The 18170-nt window shown below is 47.8% G+C and overlaps 8 protein-coding genes across 9 annotated transcripts; 5 read left to right on the top strand and 3 right to left on the bottom strand.

The window, feature by feature from the left end:
- Positions 1-13: 13 nt before the first annotated feature.
- On the bottom strand, positions 14-2482 carry BDCG_02859. 2 transcript variants are annotated; one of them, XM_045418428.1, is made up of 2 exons: positions 1537-2482; positions 292-1470 (listed from the first exon to the last, which is right to left on the bottom strand). In XM_045418428.1, exons 1-2 carry the CDS (start codon positions 1568-1570, stop codon positions 638-640), a joined length of 867 nt encoding a protein of 288 aa, XP_045280186.1. In that variant the 5' UTR covers positions 1571-2482; the 3' UTR covers positions 292-637. The 2 variants fall into 2 exon arrangements, with proteins under 2 accessions (XP_045280185.1, XP_045280186.1); XM_045418427.1 differs by having other exon boundaries at positions 14-2113.
- A 1-nt stretch (position 2483) lies between these two features.
- Positions 2484-3516, top strand: BDCG_02858 (ornithine decarboxylase antizyme; the record flags this gene model as incomplete). The annotated part of the gene is made up of 3 exons (XM_045418426.1): positions 2484-2630; positions 2731-3191; positions 3297-3516. 3 exons carry the CDS (start codon positions 2484-2486, stop codon positions 3514-3516), a joined length of 828 nt encoding a protein of 275 aa, XP_045275009.1.
- An 82-nt stretch (positions 3517-3598) lies between these two features.
- BDCG_02856 (HAT1-interacting factor 1) lies at positions 3599-6945 on the bottom strand. The gene is made up of 2 exons (XM_045418424.1): positions 5745-6945; positions 3599-5666 (listed from the first exon to the last, which is right to left on the bottom strand). Exons 1-2 carry the CDS (start codon positions 6822-6824, stop codon positions 5349-5351), a joined length of 1398 nt encoding a protein of 465 aa, XP_045275007.1. The 5' UTR covers positions 6825-6945; the 3' UTR covers positions 3599-5348.
- On the top strand, positions 3974-4768 carry BDCG_02857 (yippee family protein; the record flags this gene model as incomplete). The annotated part of the gene is made up of 1 exon (XM_045418425.1): positions 3974-4768. The coding sequence occupies one exon, from the start codon at positions 3974-3976 to the stop codon at positions 4766-4768; it is 795 nt and encodes a 264-aa protein (XP_045275008.1).
- A 110-nt stretch (positions 6946-7055) lies between the features above and the next one.
- Positions 7056-10116, top strand: BDCG_02855 (DNA polymerase epsilon subunit B). The gene has a single exon (XM_045418423.1). The coding sequence runs from the start codon at positions 7236-7238 to the stop codon at positions 9477-9479; it is 2244 nt and encodes a 747-aa protein (XP_045275006.1). The 5' UTR covers positions 7056-7235; the 3' UTR covers positions 9480-10116.
- BDCG_02854 (uncharacterized protein) lies at positions 8739-14216 on the bottom strand. Its single transcript, XM_045418422.1, has 3 exons — positions 13151-14216; positions 8861-13011; positions 8739-8798 (listed from the first exon to the last, which is right to left on the bottom strand). The coding sequence occupies exons 1-2, from the start codon at positions 13817-13819 to the stop codon at positions 10114-10116; spliced, it is 3567 nt and encodes a 1188-aa protein (XP_045275005.1). The 5' UTR covers positions 13820-14216; the 3' UTR covers positions 8739-8798; positions 8861-10113.
- A 95-nt stretch (positions 14217-14311) lies between these two features.
- Positions 14312-16845, top strand: BDCG_02853 (protein disulfide-isomerase A1). Its single transcript, XM_045418421.1, has 4 exons — positions 14312-14927; positions 14996-15374; positions 15457-15896; positions 15972-16845. Exons 1-4 carry the CDS (start codon positions 14560-14562, stop codon positions 16372-16374), a joined length of 1590 nt encoding a protein of 529 aa, XP_045275004.1. The 5' UTR covers positions 14312-14559; the 3' UTR covers positions 16375-16845.
- A 44-nt stretch (positions 16846-16889) lies between these two features.
- BDCG_02852 (uncharacterized protein) lies at positions 16890-17860 on the top strand (the record flags this gene model as incomplete). The annotated part of the gene is made up of 2 exons (XM_045418420.1): positions 16890-17577; positions 17702-17860. The coding sequence occupies exons 1-2, from the start codon at positions 17035-17037 to the stop codon at positions 17858-17860; spliced, it is 702 nt and encodes a 233-aa protein (XP_045275003.1). The 5' UTR covers positions 16890-17034.
- Positions 17861-18170: the final 310 nt, after the last annotated feature.

The following is an 18170-nucleotide window of genomic DNA, read 5'->3' as shown; positions in this document are numbered from 1 at the left end:
TGGAGTTTCCTGGCTGAAATGTGCCAGCGCGTGCAGCTTGGTTGCTCGACATGCCACCAAATTAAATTCTATGGAACATATCTGCATCAAATCCCGAGTCTGCCAATCATTTTGCTCCCCTTCAATGGATTCACGGTGATAAGATGCACCTTGCATTGTCCCTGGTGGTCTTCAGCTTTGAACCATGAGTTATTGAAGATCTGCTCCCCCCTAATGTGCCTTGAGATCCTCGCAAAAGGTCTGGGGTGGCTGAAAGTATCACTGCCCCGCAGGATTCAAGTAATCAATCAGGGGAGATGTGTTTGTCTTTCTTGATTCTCCTAAGCCAGGTCAGATATATTATTGTAAATATTGCGTTGAATTGCGATTGGGGAGAATATAAAAATTATTATTAAATACAGTACAACGGGAAATTCGCACACTTGAAAAGGCCGGTTTGGAAAGCCACCTGCTAGAAATATTCTTAACAACAGAACGATGGTGAAAGATCTGACATATAGAATGGTTTTAACACCCACAGTACAAGCCTCTGGTGTAATAAATTAATAGATAAGAAAGAAAAATAAATAAAAAAGTAACACAAAAAAGAGCGATTAAACAATACAAGCGGTTGTCGGTTTCGACCTAGAGCTATTTTTCATACACTTCGGCTTCCATATTCCTCGATCGTAGGAATTGGGCCTGCTGGTACCGGTTTCCGTTTTATTTGCATTGTTGCCTTTCCTATCCTCGTTTCGGTCAGGGCCAGTGGGAAGCGGGAATTCGTCGTAGAATGCGTCGAAAAATAAGAGGGAGAAGAAGTAGAATCCACCGCAGTAAAACCTGTGAGCTCATGGTTAGAAATTGACCATGCGCCCTTAGTCCGTCTCCACGCCAATATCTCATTCAGCTCATCGCTGAGTGATGAACCCCTCTTGACCTTGACCTCACATCCCTCTTTCCTACTGGCAGCGAAAATTGATAGCGAGTCCAGTTCGGCGGGCGACGTAATCGTAGTGATAGACGGAGGTTTGGGGGTGGAAGGTTTGGAAGCTGGCGAAAAAGTAGAGCCACGCATATGAAGATTTCCGAGCACTACCATGAGGCTATTGCGAGAAAGCACCAACTGAGAAGTTTTCTCTTTCGCTCTATGCGAATCTCTCAAGGCCCACCTTAGCCGGTTTCTGAGTCCTATCTTGCCGCCCTGCCCAATTTCGCGCGCGACTCGCCGCGGTTCAAGGAGGACTGCTATCTCGTTGGCTGTGGTGTCGGTTTCGGCGATAGTGGTGTCTATCCATTGTCGCTCATTTGGGTGGAGGAGCGAGTCGACTTGTTGTTTGAGTCGCCTGGCCTCCTGGACCTCGCTGAGCACTTGTTGGACTGTTGAAAAAAGGTCTGTTGGTAGTCGATTGGGCAAAGTCCAGCTAAAGGTTGATTTTGGCTTGTAGTTTGTTGTCGGCGTGAATAAGCTCCTGCTCTCATTCTCCTTTTCTATTATTTGTTTCGTTATCACTCGCCCCGTTTCGCTGGATGGTCGTGGATATGCAGATGGCTTACTGTTCCCTATCCTCACAAAAGGATAAATATACATGATGCGAAATTTGATGCTCACAACAAGAACTCCGTGACTGATTTGCACTTCAGGCCCTTACATCGAAACCCTCCCATGCATGACAGATAACTACTGATGAGGTTGAATGAAGAGGGGACCGTTCACTTCTTCTCTGTGTACGGAGTAATTATGCTGCCATCTGACAGCCTAACAGCAACGCAGTCAAATGCACCATACTTCTGAAAACGGCTTACGCGGTCGGGCACTGGTGAACATCAACTTCAGTTTTTGAAAGCTGCAAGAAAGTGGTACAGCCATTCAGGACACGAGAGAAAGAAGAGAAGCCTGTGGGACAGATGTTCCACCTGTTGCAGTAGTGGAACCAAAACAATCAGCCCACAGACAACACCCGTCTTGATTTTGTACCATGTTTATCATCCCCCTGGGAAGGGGATCTTTGGCAGATCATTAGCTATAGACCAACCAGACAAACATATTCTTCGTCTCGCATTCATGGTCCGTACACCCCAGGTGGAAGTTTGCCATGGACGAATGGTGTTGCCTTGAGGAACATGGTCTGAGATACTCTGTACTCCGTATACAGTACGGAGTTAAGTAAGGTTGGGTTCGGAGTTCGGATGGAGAGCATAGATCACATGACTTAACTAGCCTCCCCATCCATCCGCTTCTTTGTCAATTTGCCTCAGAATTCCAATAACTATAACTATCTCACATACTTCAGACGAACGTTTGCATCCAAAAGCCACAGCACAGCCATCTATCCAGAACTCGAGGAATCATCGCCCTTAAATTGAACGACCTCGCTATCACAGTATTTCACACGATATCGCACATTCCAGACTTCCACCACCAGATTCCGCTGTCAAGCGCCTCTTTAAACCCAACTTATACATCATTTCTCCCCAAAGAACCAGCAGCAACGCCAGTCATCATGGCGGGAATCTCTAGTAGTAGTCAAAATAATAATTCAAATCGTCAGCAGGTGTTCGAATGGAACCCGCAAACCAAAGTTCTTGCCAGCTGCTACTCCGTCAACACTAGGACCACGAGCCTCAGCAGTTTCCATTATTGCACTACGGTTGGCACCGGTGAGTTTCTTCATACTCTTCCATATCCGTTGGATTTTTGCAATAGGTGACCGTCTGTGGCTAACGAATGCTTATCATTCAAACACCTAGGAGCCCAGTGGTATCCCTGAGGTCCCTACTGGGCATAAATTTCCCCCAATAAGTCCTCCCGCAATAGCCTCGGCCACTGCAGCAGCAGCCGTGGCCGATCAATTCCGGTCGTCGCAGAAAGCGCCGGGATGCGATGGGGAGGCAGTGCAAACTATCACGGAAGAGTGTGAGAGGCTCTTCTGCGACACATTGTGGGCAGTGTTCCTTGGTGAGAGGCAACTTGCTCCACAACAGTCGCTGGTGGTAGGTGCGGCTCGCAACAGTAACAATAACAACAAAATCATAAACCTATCGGGCATGCCAACGAAACGGGTGCCTGGCCGAATCCAGAACTGTATTGAAGTGTGGGATTATGCTGGAGACACAATTTACAGGGGGTTTGTTGCTGCTGATGGCAACCAACGGACCTTGTTTGTGTTTTTTGATCGCCATACTTGTGCTGGGCAAGGGTTCAAGTCTGGGTTCGTCCATGTCTCTTCTTTCTCCTATATTTCCTATACCACTTTTCATATCTTTGTCCAATGTCTTTTTGATATTCGTGACTAACCGGCGTCCTCTGGTATTAGGTTGATGGCATTGTTTGAAATTGCCAGCATTTCCGAACTCGGCTGCTCAGAAATGGTTGCATGTGTTGATCGATCGATGGGCGCGACAGAACTTGATGCTGTAATACGAAATCTAGGCTGGGTTGGGTTTGAATTGAGCAGTTTACGTGACTGGGTACCCCCGTCCGCGAAGGGGCCATTTATCAGTAACAGATGGCTGTTTATGACGGTTGAAATTTGATGTCTTATTTCCTTGAACTGTAGCTGTTTTTGGTTTTGGTTTTTTTTTTTTTTTTTTTTTTTTCCCTGCTAAATATCATGCCAGCGTTACACAATGTTAGCCAATGCTATGGGTTAAATTGCTCCTTTTTGCTCCTGTTCGCCTATCCTATCCTTGCTCTAAATCACGTGTCTTAAGCGTGCTGACTCACCCGCGGCTCGTTCCAGCCCAACTGCGGGGATTGAGTTCGCCCTCAGTCCTTATCGGGGAGCTTGATCCTCCATTTATCCATTTATCCATTTATCCAGGTTTGTGTAGTAGTAAGAAACAGCTCTACTCACAATCGTGACCGGTAAAGCCTCCTCGACCTCTGGATGACCACGGGCCGTCTTTCTCTCCTGCGCCATCTCCATGGTCAGGCAGTACATGGATCTACAGAGCTACAGGATCGCTTGAAGAAAACCATCCTCACAGACACATGATGTCATCATCATCCATCTTCCCAACGTACCTCCTCCCCTCCATCCCTTTCGGCAGACGCCTTTGGAAATCAAATGAAACCACCGTATCCACCCCAAAAGGCTCGCTTTCAGAGTCATCAAATCCATCTTCTCAATGCAATGAGCATGAGCCAGAGCATGACGGCGATCATGCCGCCGTCAATAATAATAATAATAATACACCAGGCTTCCTGCAGGGCCATAAATCCTACATCCGCTGCTCCCGCTGCTCAGCAGATCTATGTCTGACATCCCAGATCATCAGCAAGGGGTTTACGGGCCGGCACGGACGGGCCTATCTCGTCTCTGCCAACCCATCGGCAGACGGAATCTCCACAGCCCCCACCCCCTCGCAGCACCGAACCTCGCTCCCCAACACAGCGACGCAGCAACCGATGCCGAGACAGCTCGTCACGGGCGCGCATACGGTTAGTGACATCACCTGCCGTTTCTGCGGGAGTCTGCTGGGCTGGAAGTATGTGACTGCGGAGGAGGAGTCGCAGAAATACAAGGTTGGGAAATTCATTTTGGAGACGAAGAGGATTAGTGTCTGTTCTTCATGGGAGAATAATGATACAACTGGTCGTGGTGATGATGGTAGTAATGTTTGTTATTATCCGCAAAAGTCGCCGTCGGGGGATGGGAATAATGATGTGGAGTTTGATAGCCAGGATGAAGAGGAGTGTGAGGATTTGTTTTCGGGAATGTGGAACCCCTGGTTGGCGGCGCGGAGGAGGAGGGATCGAGATTTGGGCCGGCGTCCGTTTTATTAGGTCAAGGGTGCAAAGGTGATGGATGGGGGAGTTCATGGTTTGCATGTGTCCTTTCAGGTTTGCTGGAACTGTTATCTGCGTCACTTTGGTTTTCCTTCTGTCCTACTGCCATGTTCTGTATCTGTTTCTGTTCTTGTTGGAGTTCCCGGCGCCCCCGAAGCTATCCCCTCTCTTATTCAGCTTCCACAATGCTGGAGTTAACCGAACGATACCCATACTCTTGATTTCTTAACTAACTTAATTAACGGAGTGACTGGCTCGCTGATGATTTTTCTCACAATGTTGTTGTTTCCATTTTTGAATTGAAAAACTTCTCCTATCCGCATGCGCCTTAAGTATCATCAAAAAGAGAATTAATACATACATCTTAATTAATAAAAATACATTGTTTCCTTACGAACAGATAGTATCAATTGCCACATAAATATTTATCGGTCAGAATTTCCGGGTATCGTATAACGGTTTATTCATTTCATCAAGCGTTCGAAATTAAGTCGATAATAATATATCGAGAGACACGTCGAAATTTTGATGGTATAGGGGCCCGCGGCCGTAAATGAAAAGAAACAACAAAACCCATTTACTTCTCCGGACTCTCACCATCTAGCCTAACTCTTTTCCCAGGGCTCGGCTCGTCCGCAGTCTCGGCCTCTGGGTCCAACTGGCGCTTACCGGAGGCCTCTGCCGTATCTGAAGTTTCCGCTGTTGTTGTTGGAGTTCTTTTTTTCTTCCTGACTAATGACGAAAGGTCGGTGGCACCCTTCATGGCCTCCTGCAACATGGAGGTTTTATCAGTAGCTGAAGATTGGCCTAGTACTTGGCTTAAGATTCCATTAAGGGCATTAGAATCTTCGCTAGGTTCATTTATTGACACTGGAGGTCGACGAAGTTCAATAAGCTGCGCAAAAGATGGTCATGTCAGTACGTGCGCTTAGTCCAAAAGATCCCGCAAGGGTGTGATATATATATAACTCACACGTTGCTCCATATCCGAAACGATATCTTTAACATCATCAATGCTCCGTTTCATCTTGTCAGTAGTATCGTCGTCCGTCACGTCTTCAAGTTTCTGTCGCTCCTTTGATATTCTTAATTTGCAACTCTGAATCGCGGTCTCCATATGTTTCGCTGCTTCGTCCCTCTTTTCCTTGTCAACTTTTGTGACCTTCTCCCCGGTAGTATTTTGGCCATCCTCCTCGTCAGGAGCGATTGACGAGAACTCCAAAGCCAGGGAGAGTTTGTAATGACACTCGGCAACGCTAGCGTCCTCCAATGGGAAAAGTTTCGTTTTCAAATCCAAAGCAGCTCTTAAATCGGTAACAGCGTCTTCAAACCTCTCACCCTCCAAACATATTTCAGCCTGCAAATCATATATATCCGCAAGTCGCTCCTTGATATTGCGCTCCTCTTCCTGATTATCTGAGTCCAGATTTTCCAGTTTCCGGAGCAGAAGTATGCGCGACAGGTCTAACAATTCGAACGCATTCGCAAATTCATCCTCCTCTTCCTCCGGTTGAGCTCTGTCGCCAGCATCATCGTCGTTCTCATCATCTGAATCCGAATCAAAGTCTCCATCCCCTGTAAACTGAAACAATGACGATGATGGCGGTTTGGCACCTTCAGTTATTCTTTCTGCAGCTTTCTCATTGGCTGTAGAACCCTCCGCAATCGCACGGCCGATGATTGACTCGTTAGGCGGCCCAATCCCAGTTTTCGGTACAGTATCCCCAGGCGTCCCGTCCCTAGGCGTACTGGATGCTTGTCCGGCGACTTTTGAACCAAGGACGTCACTTTTTCTCACGGCAAGATTGTATAATGATTTCCCGTAGGAGTATAGCAAGTCGGCGTTCTCGACAGACATTTCGCCATTCAGCTCCGCTTGGAGCTCCGTCGCCCGGGAGTAAAGCTCTGCTGCCGCATCGTAGTCTTTAATGGCGTCTTTAGCAGAAGCCCTTTCAATAAGATCTGTCAACTGGGCCTGTTTCGATTCGGGAGGTTGATTTGAAGTTGATGGTTTGTCTATGAGGGAGGCCTGGTGCGAGGTAGCTTCTGTCATGATGGATGGGTCAGTGGGAGATTGGATATTCGGGGTGCAGGCTTTCAGCTGAGTGATCACAAGTAGATGGTTAAATTGTAGTGTAATTAGTTTCTAGGATGGATAAGTTATTTAAAAAATCAATGAATCTTATGCGCGACCTAAGTTGGTCATTTCATTTTCAACTTTAATGACTTTTGACATCACGTGCCAAAAACCGCGCTGTAACACGTCCTAGGCGCGTCTTCCCTCCGCGGGGAGGATTTAGACAGCACAACGGAATTCAACAATATACGAAAGATTGCCGCATTATCTCAGTTCAAACTCAATATTCTCATGTGAAACGGCCACTAGATGATTAGTATCGAATGCAGAATGCGATGATAGCAGGAAATTGCAAATAAATCGTCTTCGGCAGAACGCTCCAGCGGGATGTCGGAACCAGCCCCTACCACCGCCTCTATTCTCCCCATCCTGTTACCTCCACCCACGCTACGTCCTCTTGCTTTCAGAATATTTACGAAAAAGCATAGCTTGACTATTACAGCATCGAGCTTACAGTTGCTGGCTACGTTTGTAGGGAGGAACTGCGGTTCAGGATGGCGGGAAGAAGGCCTCGCCGAGCTCGTCCTCGACGAAATCGCGAAAGGATGGAAGAAGCGTGGAGGCGGAGTAATCCTCGAAGATAGCAAAAGTGGCAATGCCTTGTTGAAATCGATATTACGGACTATGGAAGCCAATATGAGCGGTGGGAGGGTTATTATTCGCGATCACACCAGGAGTACAAGCGGTTCAACATTAACATTAGGCCATGAAACGGCGGACGGTGAGCCAGGTAGACCTAGCAATGCAAATGAAAGGGGGCAAAATCCCAACGAAGAATCGTTGGAAATAGGAGATGATGGCGCCCTGAGTGATACTAGAAGGTGGATTAAGATTCTCAGCGCATTCGAACAAAATCGCCCGGTCTATAATATAAGCAAGAAGAATTTCGATATAATAACTACACCTCCATCCTTATTCCCGCCACCCTCTCAGAGAGCCAACATCTTGAGAGATCGATATAACCTCATTTATCAGAGACTACTACGCAATGAAACCTTTCAAATACCACTCCAGGGATCTACCTCATCAGTATCCAGCATGCAACGATCCTATAAACTGACATCGATCGCTAATCTTCTGGGGAGGACTGGCACATCGCATCTGCTTCTCGGTCTGCTCTCTATGTCTCCGGCTGGAGATCTCTCCTTAACAGACCCAACCGGAAGCATCACCCTTGATATCACACATGCCCAGGCAGTGCCAGAAGACGGGGCATGGTTCGCACCAGGAATGATAGTCCTTGTCGACGGGATTTACAGAGAGGAGGAAGTTATCTCTGGATCTACACTGAACGGATCAAGTGGGATTGGCGGCACAATTGGGGGAAAGTTTACTGTAGCCTCTGTTGGTGGACCTCCGTGTGAGCGGCGAGAGGCTTCAACTGGCGCAGGGCATCGCGTCGAGGATGGTGGCAGGGCCGTCGAAGGTGGATTTGGTTGGGTTGACTTCTTAGGTGTCGGGAGTGAACGAAGCAAAGGTTATCGGATGCGACAAATTGAAAAAATCTGTCTTCGCAAGGGTCAGCCCAACGAGCAGCAGGATATAAGGAAGCGGATAGTTGTTATGAGTGAAGTCAATTTGGACGTCCCAAAAACAGAGGGCGCACTCACACATGTCTTCGAAAGTTACGCTTCACTTCCGGAAGAGCAGATGCCCCTAGTCTTTATTTTGATCGGCAACTTCGTCCAGCATGCCATCATTTCTGGTGGAGGGAGTGCAGGTAGTATCGAGTGCAAGGAATATTTCGACATTCTTGCTTCCATCCTCTCAAACTATCCGCGGCTCTTACAAAACGCGACGTTCGTATTTGTTCCGGGAGACAATGACCCTTGGGCATCTGCCTACTCTGCCGGCTCATCCACGACCGCGCCGCGAGATGCAATCCCTGATCTGTTCACATCCAGAGTCAAACGTGCCTTCACAAATGCCAATAGCGAGGTACCTGCACGTACAAAATCTACTCCAGGGCAGGCCATCTGGTCATCCAATCCCGCGCGTCTCAGCCTTTTTGGACCCGTACATGAGCTTGTCGTGTTCAGGGATGACATCTCTGAGCGCCTAAGGCGTACCTCGATCGTTTTCAAACCGCAAAAGGTGCAAGACGATTTACACCCCACGGATAATGATATGGAAGTAGAGAAATTAGATACTGAAGAACCTCACACAGAAGAACAAGACGGTGAAAAAGAAAGAGAAGAACTGCAGCAACAGCAGCAACAACAGCAGCAAATAGAAGAAATTCCCCCACAAAACCCAACCACAACAACCCAAGAAAATCTCCACGCGTCTCGAAAACTGGTCAAAACAATCCTCGACCAAAGCCACCTCTCCCCCTTCCCCCAACACATCCGGCCAATTCTATGGGACTACGCGCCTGTCTTACACCTCTACCCATTACCAACCGCCATGATCCTAGCGGACTCCAGCGCAGATCCCTTTGCGGTCACCTATGAAGGATGCCATGTTATGAATCCGGGTAGACTTATACCAGAAGGGAGCAGGAGCCTAGTGAGATGGATTGAGTATGATGTGGCGAAGCGGAAGGGGAGCGTGAAAGAGGAGCGGTTCTGAGAGGTCCTTTGCGTGCTATGTAGTTGTTTCTTACTTTTTTAATGAGTCTCTGTCGGATCTGTTCTGGAATTGGGTGCATTTATTAGGTTCTTATATTCAGCATGCGCAAGCGTTTACGAAGCTTTTGCATAGAATAACTACATAGATAATCTCATGTCTTCTTTTTGCTGCCTTGTACAGTACATGTACACCCTTGCATCTACCCGGTAATGTCCATTGTTATTTGTTTTGTTGGAGGTTTACAGGGATAGTTTAAGCTTTCTATTTTGAAACACCGCCATAGAAATAATATAAACGTATGTCACCCAGTTGGTCATATGCGTTGTACCATATTGCCTGAGGATGCAACGATTCAAAAAAAGTCCGCAATATGCCATTATCCATTATTGCTCTTTCAACCTAGGAAGGGAGTGCAGTGAGAGCAATATTCTATCTGAGCATAGTGCATAGGCAGTTAGGTTAGTTACAAGGACTCCCTGGAGACCCAAAAAATGGAGCTTGAAAAATAGATAAAATGAAAAATAAATTAGGTTAGATATCACTTAAAAAAGATCTTGGAGACATGATTTCTAATTCCTGGCGGTATAGCTCCATAGATTTCTCCCTGAAAATCCACGCAATTCGTTTCCATTGGCTAGTCGATCATGATAACATCTACGTCCCTGCTACCGCCACTGCCACTGCCACTGCCGTTGCCGTTGCCGTTTCCATTATTACCATTGGCCATAGCTCCGGTTGCATGAGTACTCTTATTACTCTGCGGAATCTTCGTATTCTGCTTCACTGCCTTCGTATCGCTCTGTGTCTGTGTTCCCATGGCCATTCCGTTACTGGCTGGTTTTGGGGTGTTGGTCCCTCCCAAACCTCCCGGTCTTCCCTGCATATCAACGCCCATACCTGCCTGGCCGGGAATTAGCCTTGATTTACTATCCGCGGCTCCTCTACCAGAGAGTTGAGGCTGAGGTGCTTTCCGGACCTCGGGTCCCAAGCCGCTGCCGCCACTGCTACCACTTCTTCCATCAGGGGCAGGGCCAGGACCGCCACCTGAAGCCCCATTCCTACTTCCCAGAGTATTCGAGCCCGAGGCACCCCCAGCTTCTGAAGAGATATACTCTGCCATGACCCTATGCAGCGTGGAGAGGAGATTTCCAATCTTCTCATATTCAGCGATGGCGCCATTACCCAAACCCTGCCACCCATCTCCACGAGCACCATATATGTGCTCCTTCAATTTATTTTCCAGGGGCTGTCGACCGGCCTTTTCGGGCGCGATGGTCATTTCCCTTAGGATCCACACGACTCGATCTCTTCGAAGGCCCGCATGGACGCAGAAGCGGTAGCGGATGGAAGCGTAGCGAATGTAGAAAATCTTTGAGCTTCGTGCGGTGATTTGAAGTCCTGAGTTTGCGGGGTGACCGACATGTGATTCAGTAGTCATGCGATCCAGAGCTTTGAGTACCGGTAACGTGACAACGAGTAACTGTAGGACGGCTTCCAACCCGGTTCCGGATCCGGCCGCGGGTCGCAGTCCGTTAAGTGTAGCGGTCAATGATTCTTTGATGCGGCGGTGAGGGTTCTGTGGGTGGAAATCAATACTCATGCGCAAGAGCATGAGGGGGGTTTGTTTCGATAGTAGTGTGATGGAATTGATATCGGAGGCTAAGGTTTGTTCATGATAGTTAAAATTGATACTGGCCCGTGCATCTTCATCTGCAGCATATGCGAACTTTATTTTGGAAAGATTAACGGATAGCGGTTTCAGGGACTTTTGTTTTAAGGTTTCGAGGGTAGAAATTACACGCTCCAGTTGTTGAAGGCGAGCAAGGAGTTGGATAATCATTGGTTGGCCGACGGGGGTAAGAAAGCGCATGGCGAAACCACAACCGTTAGGCTGGAAGGTTACGGTGGGGTCTAAATGCGAGGCTGGGAGAGCTAGGTCTTTTATTTCACTTGAAAGAGTCCCGTGCGCTAGCAGTATGGCGTATTGTGTGGATAGATCGATACCCTGGAATGAGAGACGAACTGTGTCTTTGATCGCGGGATTCTTATTGGTGATAATGGGGGGAGATATTTGCAGACCAGAGGGAAGGGAGCGGCTCCGGAAACGTATAAAAACGCTTGGTACCTGGAGATGAGGACCAAGAGAGAGGTTCCGTATAGGGGGGAAGTGGTGAATTCCATGAAGTTCTGAAAGATAGCGAGCATTGGCATGAATAGCAAGCATCCCTGAGAGGGCATGATCTAGTTTGCCGAAGGAGCCATAGTTTAACCGCTCAGGCAAGCCGCCAAATCTACCAGTAACCATATGAGCGGATTGCGGAGAGACGGGGCCTTCATCACTGGATGGCGCACGCAATTCGACCACCCACCAATTATCTCCATCCATGCTACAGGTATACGCGACACCCCAATTGCATTCCCAGGATTTGCGGAAGAACAGGACTGACCGAAGAATATTCGGGGGGAAAATGCGACGAAGATCTTCGTTTTTGATATCACGCGAGTTCACTATCTCCCAACCAAGAGCATCTGCAAGTGACTCAACCTCCTCTATAACAGCAGCCGACCGAAGGCGAGAGATACGGAGGAGTATATCGTCGACTATTGGCCTCTCGAAGCTTCGATCAATATCATGGCGGTTCAGTAGCAGAGGGGTGGGGCGGAAGATTATGGCGCCAGAAACCGGTTCAATCATCACTCTAAGATTTCTTCCCTTTGTAAGTTGAACATCGAAGAGGCAGTCGCCTGGTTCACTAATAGACATTTGTAGGCTAGCCGAAAGTGCTCCACTGGCATATAGCCGTCCTTGCAATAGTCTTGTGTATGTCGATTCAAGCAAGAAGGATGTATGTAAGGCAATAACGCTGCGCAGGACAGCTTCTATGGAAAGAAGCTCCATGTCGAATTTGATATATTTAGACTCCACTTCCTTGTTATCCCTCATCCACCTTAAGCCAAGAAATGGGGTTTCGGTAATCGATCCATCCTGTGTTTGATCCTTGCGACGGCCGCTTTTTATACCAATTTCAACCCAGCTCTTTGGTCCAGGCCTATTGGCCCAGTACTGCACGACAAGCGTGCGGTGCAATACTTCCACCCGTAGAGTGTCAAGCCAGTGGCCTCGAGCCAGCTCGATGGCCTGATGAAACAGTATGGTAATCTTGTTCGACAAGACTAAATTATGCAATAAGTTATAGCAGCCAGGAAGGCCAGAGTGCATGAGCATGGCGTTTACTCTATTATCCAGCTCGTCTAAAAGCCTTCCTGTTGGTTTAGGCGGTGAAGGAGAAAATAAAAATCGAATATCGACGAAGAAAAATTGCGAGGAATGATTCTCTTGCGCAATAGAAAGGTCGACCTCAAATTCCATCGGAACCTTAAAAGTGACCCTTCCATCATTGATCAAATACTTTGTGAATGCGCTGGGTATCTGGTCGTGTAGTACTAGCCTTGTCCGAATCGTCTTGTTGATTTTTTTCAATGTTTTAAGCATATTTTTCTGCGTTAAAGGTTTTGGAGGAACAAACGAGCTCTGAAGACCAAGAAAATTAGATTCATTGATCGAGGTCCAAAAAAAAAAAAAAAAAAAGAAAAAAAAGAGAGAAAGAGAGAAGAAGGAAAGAAAAGAAAAGAAGGAAGAAAATATAGCAGGGAAACAAGGACACAATTACCTCTTGCATAGCTGCCACTCTCCCAGTCGATAAAACCTCCAAGGCCATCGCAAGATCAGGGTTGGCTGTCTGCGCCCTGATCAAATCTCTCTTCATTTCGCCAATGGACAATATAGCGCCATTGTAGCAATCATACCGCATTCGAATGAAAGCCTGAATGTCTATGAGCCTGCTAACATCTGCTGCTCGTCGACTCCACTGGGAAAGGACGAGGATCTTAATAAAATCAGCCCGCTTCGCCTGGGCAAATTCCAGAATGCGCAGTTTCCTTTGCGCATTTTCCGTCGCAGATTGGCTAGGTGTATATTTGCCATTGGTCGTGGATATAGGGGGAGCGGCAACGTGAGTAGCAGTTGATTGCGGGTCCGCTAGCTCCGTTATTAAATCTGTCAAGTCATTCCAGCATTGTTGAGCAGCCCTGTTGATGAGATGGCCCAAGGAGAAAAATCCCTGGCTGATATGCACCAGTTCTGGCGGCAAAGAGTCGTCAAATGATGGGTTTGAGAGCCGGGTCGCATCTTCCGTATGAGAAGGTCCATTTGAATAGTCTCCGTTATTGTGCGGTGCGAGGGATGTGGTGGTTGAGAGTGTGCCGTCAACAAGTTGCTGGTGGTCTGCTTCCCGCCTCGGTCCATTCGCGCTGGTACCATCCATGATGATTCCCGGCATCTCTGGCCGGGCGACGACAAATCGGCGCGCCCCAGCGGCGGCCCGTCGTCTTCAAGGCCCGTATGTATGTATGCGCAAAGAGTAACACACTAGCTTGGGGAATAATAATGCGTGACGAAAGGGGAAATATCCGGAGAGGACCCTGGGAGGGCCTGGTCTAACGGGGGATCTTAGGTTCAGAATAAGTCCTAGCCAAAAGGCGGACTATGCGATCGAGGAGATACGGGAAAAAAGACACGTACAAGAGTTGGGGGCCGTCGAGCGGCGATGGAGAGCTGGTGGTTGGAGCAAAAGATCGCGAGCGAAGGATTGACGGTACAGCGATTCAAGGTTGTGATAGCTCCCCGGAGCCGCAGAACCCAACTTGGTAACTATTACTTAAGCAAGCACATGACCAAAACGCCTGAAGCTTGGGCCGAGCCATGCCAAGAAATTAGCGTGTCCAAGCGCTGCCAATCCCGTATTCGGACTGGAAAGAACAAACTGGCCTCATCTCGAGGGTAGGCTATATAGACACGGCAGCCAGCTCGAACGACGACCTCTCAAGCTTCATCCTCGGACTCTCTTCATCACCCGTCCGCTCCAGCCCACCAACACACCGAGTGTTTTGAGGGTTGCGTCCACGTCTGCCCTTTGTTACGGCCAGTGAATTGGCTAAGCTGTTGTAATTTAATCAGACCGAAGTCTCCTATCTCGTCCGCTGAATACCCCTTTGTTTTCCTGCTCGCTCTCCTATCACCATGCGGCAGTTTAGAGATTTTGCCTTTGGCCTTGCGGCTCTAGGTCTTACAGCTCTAGCTTCCGCTTCTGAGGCGGAGTCGGATGTACATGCCCTCACGAAAGACAACTTCGACGATTTCATTAACAGCAACGACCTAGTTTTGGCGGAGTTCTATGCACCATGGTGCGGTCATTGCAAAGCTCTTGCCCCTGAATATGAAACTGCTGCTACCGAGCTCAAAGCGAAGAATATTCCTCTCGCCAAGATTGACTGCTCAGTGGAGAGTGAACTGTGCCAGGAGCATGAAGTGGAAGGTTACCCCACACTCAAGGTCTTCCGTGGGCGTGAACAAGTGAAGCAATATAGTGGCCCTCGCAAGAGTGGAGCGTATGTTGTGACTCGACCCTGCCAAACACCTGCGCGGCCTTCCAACTAACTCAGATATCTTCCCGTAGTATTACATCTTTCATGACCAAACAGTCTCTTCCAGCAGTCAGCAAAGTAACCGCGGATAATATCGAAGATGTGAAAACACTGGATAAAGTCGTCGTTATTGGATACTTTATGGAGGATGACAAAGAATCGAACGAGGCCTTCGCCGCCGTGGCTGAGGATCTACGCGACGATTTCCTCTTCGCCGTAACGAATGATGCCAAATTGGCCGCCGCTGAAGATGTTGAGCAACCCTCCGTTATTCTGTTCAAGGACTTCGATGAGCGCAAAGAGATCTTCAAAGGAGAACTTTTCCAAGAGGACATCAGCAACTTCGTAAAGCTTTCCAGCACCCCTCTCGTTGGCGAAATCGGTCCAGAAACTTATGCTGGCTACATGGCAGTAAGCTTTTTCAAGAATTCCTGCCCATTCAACCTGAGGTATAATTTAATGCGAGAACAAACACTGATGTTGACAATAATAGTCTGGCCTTCCACTTGCCTACATATTTGCCGAAACTCCTGAAGAGCGTGAAGAGTTCATAACCGTCCTGAAGCCCATCGCCAAAAAGCATAAGGGTTCCATCAACATTGGGACCATCGACACCGTAGCTTACGGAGCTCACGCTGGCAACCTGAACCTTGATCCCGATAAGTTCCCAGCCTTCGCAATCCAAGACACTGCCAACAACAAAAAGTACCCCTTGGATCAAACTCTGAAGATCACCGGGGATGTCATCGCCAAGTTCATTGAAGATGTCCTTGATGGTAAGGTGGAGCCTAGCATCAAGTCTGAGCCTATCCCTGAGAGCCAGGAAGGCCCTGTCACCGTTGTCGTCGCCCACACCTACCAGGAACTTGTCATTGACAATGACAAGGATGTTCTTCTCGAGTTCTACGCCCCATGGTGTGGACACTGCAAAGCGTGAGTTCTCTCTCGCCCCCTACCATCCTTTGATCATATTTTGCTAGTATTATACTAACAACTTATTCCACGTAGTCTCGCACCCAAATATGATCAACTTGGCCAACTCTACGCTGAGAACCCAGAGTTCGCCTCAAAGGTCACCATCGCCAAGGTCGACGCCACCGCCAATGATGTACCAGACGAGATCCAGGGCTTCCCAACCATCAAGCTCTTCCCAGCTGGCTCCAAGGATTCTCCTGTCGACTACACTGGCCCCCGCACTGTCAAGGACCTGGCCGACTTTGTCCGGAGCAAGGGCAAGCATGGCGTTGACGCGTATGATCCGGCGAAGGTACCTGCGGATGGCGGTGATGTCACCGAGAAGCCCGCTGCGGAAAGCCCAGCGTCGACAAAGGCTGCTGAGAAGGAAACTAAGGCTGACGACTCCGAAGAACCGGAGGAGACTGCTGAACCCACCCGGCATGAGGAGTTGTGATTACTGTCACAGCGCTTTGTGCAATATCAAATCAAATATGCCATATATTGAAAAGAATGGGATTCTTGGGTGCTTTCCTTGTTTTGTGCGATTAGTTTAATTGAATCGAATGGCTGTTTTTTGCTGCCATTTGTCTTTTAGAGCATCTGGAATTTTTATAATGTATTTTGTCTCTGCATGTGTGTTGTCCTTGCTGTTCTATTTTATTTTACATTATATAACCCTCGTGCATGCCGCATGTTGTTAGGCGAGGCCTGCATCTTGTGCCTGAGCTTGTACTATTTGACCAACAAAAATAAGATATGTCGGATTCCCCTCTCTACGGGCCGACCGCTTCCGCCTAAGCGAGGTGTACGCCGATCGCTTGGCAAACGCCTACACACATAAGACCGCACAATAGATAGATCTCGATAATATAACCAACTACTCTATTATATCACCTCCATCAGGTTATGTCCCTTTTGCGCATAAGAATCCACTCTAATTTGATATATTCTTACACTTCATGCTCTTAAATTAAAGACCTAATTAAATTCTGAAACGCTGCATTAGTGGTTCTGCAGCCGCTCACCACAGATTGAAAAGAATTGTTGATTTCAAAATCAACCAACCTGCTACAGACTTTCACAACAAGTCTGCAAGCAACCCCTGCGTTCCCACATGGATAGAAGATATCCAACACGGTCAACGCGTACACACAATACCCCTGAACAAGAGCCGCTTGAGCCGCAATCACCACCTCAAACAGCTCAGAAAGTTCGAACCGAAATGAATACAGGACATGGCACAAGTTCAAGGGGGGGAGAAGATCTCCCCTCAACAGGACACTCTACGCCCACCCAAGATAGCCCCGCCGATGAGGTCGCCGAAATGTTGGCTTGCTTCACTCATCTACAAGAGGCAGGGTTCCCAGAAGCGGATGCAGCAAAAATCGCCCGCGAACAATGGTTACAGAAGCAGGGAATAAATCCCAACCCCACCACGGCCGCGAACCCAGTCACCGGGACAGGTAAGTTCCGCGAATTCAAGGACGATTACAGCCATGTTGAAATGAAGATTACCACAAAGCTCTCAGGGCCGAAAGACTACGACATCTGGCGCCGTGAAATCGAATCAAAAGCGGTTTTGATTGATGCGTCCCACATCCTTATATCTTCCATCTCATTGAGACTTGTAAATCTATATACAGTCTTTACGCAGCATGTATGTGTATGTGTATGAGCTTGGTGTTGTAAATGCTGTAACCCATCTGATCTGAATGGGTTGGCCTCTTTTTCAACCAGGCTTCTTTCTCCCTTTTGCCTTGCTCCGTCTTTCTCACAGTTAGTTCCAATTTCTGAACGTCTCATACGTCTGCCACCATCTAACAAAACCTCTCGGAAACATATATCTATCTCAAAAGGAGTTTGAGATACTCTACGTTATGTCTCCAGGCACGGCAGAAATCTCACCCCGCAACTTGTTTTTCACCGCATATGTAGGCTAATTGGTTAAAAAATTATTTGGAATAACCCGAATCCCTTCCAAATATTTCCAAAGGAGATTTCAACGACAAAAAATAAACAGGTAAAGCGGGGAAATATTGGGAGGGAATAATGGACGACAGAAAGAAGGAGAGGGAAGGAAAAAATATGAGTAAATTCCAAGCCATTTGACAACGCCTTTGCTATCCGGATCCCATCCAAACGATAACGAAACAATCAACCAGTTCTTTAAAAGTTATTTAGTCCCAGAAGTTGACGGGTACCAATGTATTCCGCCTCCATGTTAAACAAGAGTAAATACGCGCCGCACAC

This window comes from Blastomyces dermatitidis (genome assembly GCF_000003525.1).
Source record: "Blastomyces dermatitidis ER-3 genomic scaffold supercont1.3, whole genome shotgun sequence".
In the NCBI taxonomy this organism is placed as follows: domain Eukaryota; kingdom Fungi; phylum Ascomycota; class Eurotiomycetes; order Onygenales; family Ajellomycetaceae; genus Blastomyces; species Blastomyces dermatitidis.
The sequence above is the reverse complement of the archived record's forward strand: the minus strand, read 5'-3'. Positions and strand labels throughout refer to the sequence as shown.

Coding starts and splice junctions, on each gene's coding strand:
- BDCG_02859 (XM_045418427.1), bottom strand. CDS start 1,570: ATGTATATTTATCCTTTTGTGAGGATAGGGAACAGTAAGCCATCTGCA.
- BDCG_02856 (XM_045418424.1), bottom strand. CDS start 6,824: ATGACAGAAGCTACCTCGCACCAGGCCTCCCTCATAGACAAACCATCA. Junction 5,667..5,744: donor TTTCGGATATGGAGCAACGT/GTGAGTTATATA, acceptor TCTTTTGCGCAG/CTTATTGAACTTCGTCGACC.
- BDCG_02855 (XM_045418423.1), top strand. CDS start 7,236: ATGTCGGAACCAGCCCCTACCACCGCCTCTATTCTCCCCATCCTGTTA.
- BDCG_02854 (XM_045418422.1), bottom strand. CDS start 13,819: ATGCCGGGAATCATCATGGATGGTACCAGCGCGAATGGACCGAGGCGG. Junction 13,012..13,150: donor GAGTGGCAGCTATGCAAGAG/GTAATTGTGTCC, acceptor CTTGGTCTTCAG/AGCTCGTTTGTTCCTCCAAA.
- BDCG_02853 (XM_045418421.1), top strand. CDS start 14,560: ATGCGGCAGTTTAGAGATTTTGCCTTTGGCCTTGCGGCTCTAGGTCTT. Junction 14,928..14,995: donor GGCCCTCGCAAGAGTGGAGC/GTATGTTGTGAC, acceptor ATCTTCCCGTAG/TATTACATCTTTCATGACCA. Junction 15,897..15,971: donor TGGTGTGGACACTGCAAAGC/GTGAGTTCTCTC, acceptor TATTCCACGTAG/TCTCGCACCCAAATATGATC.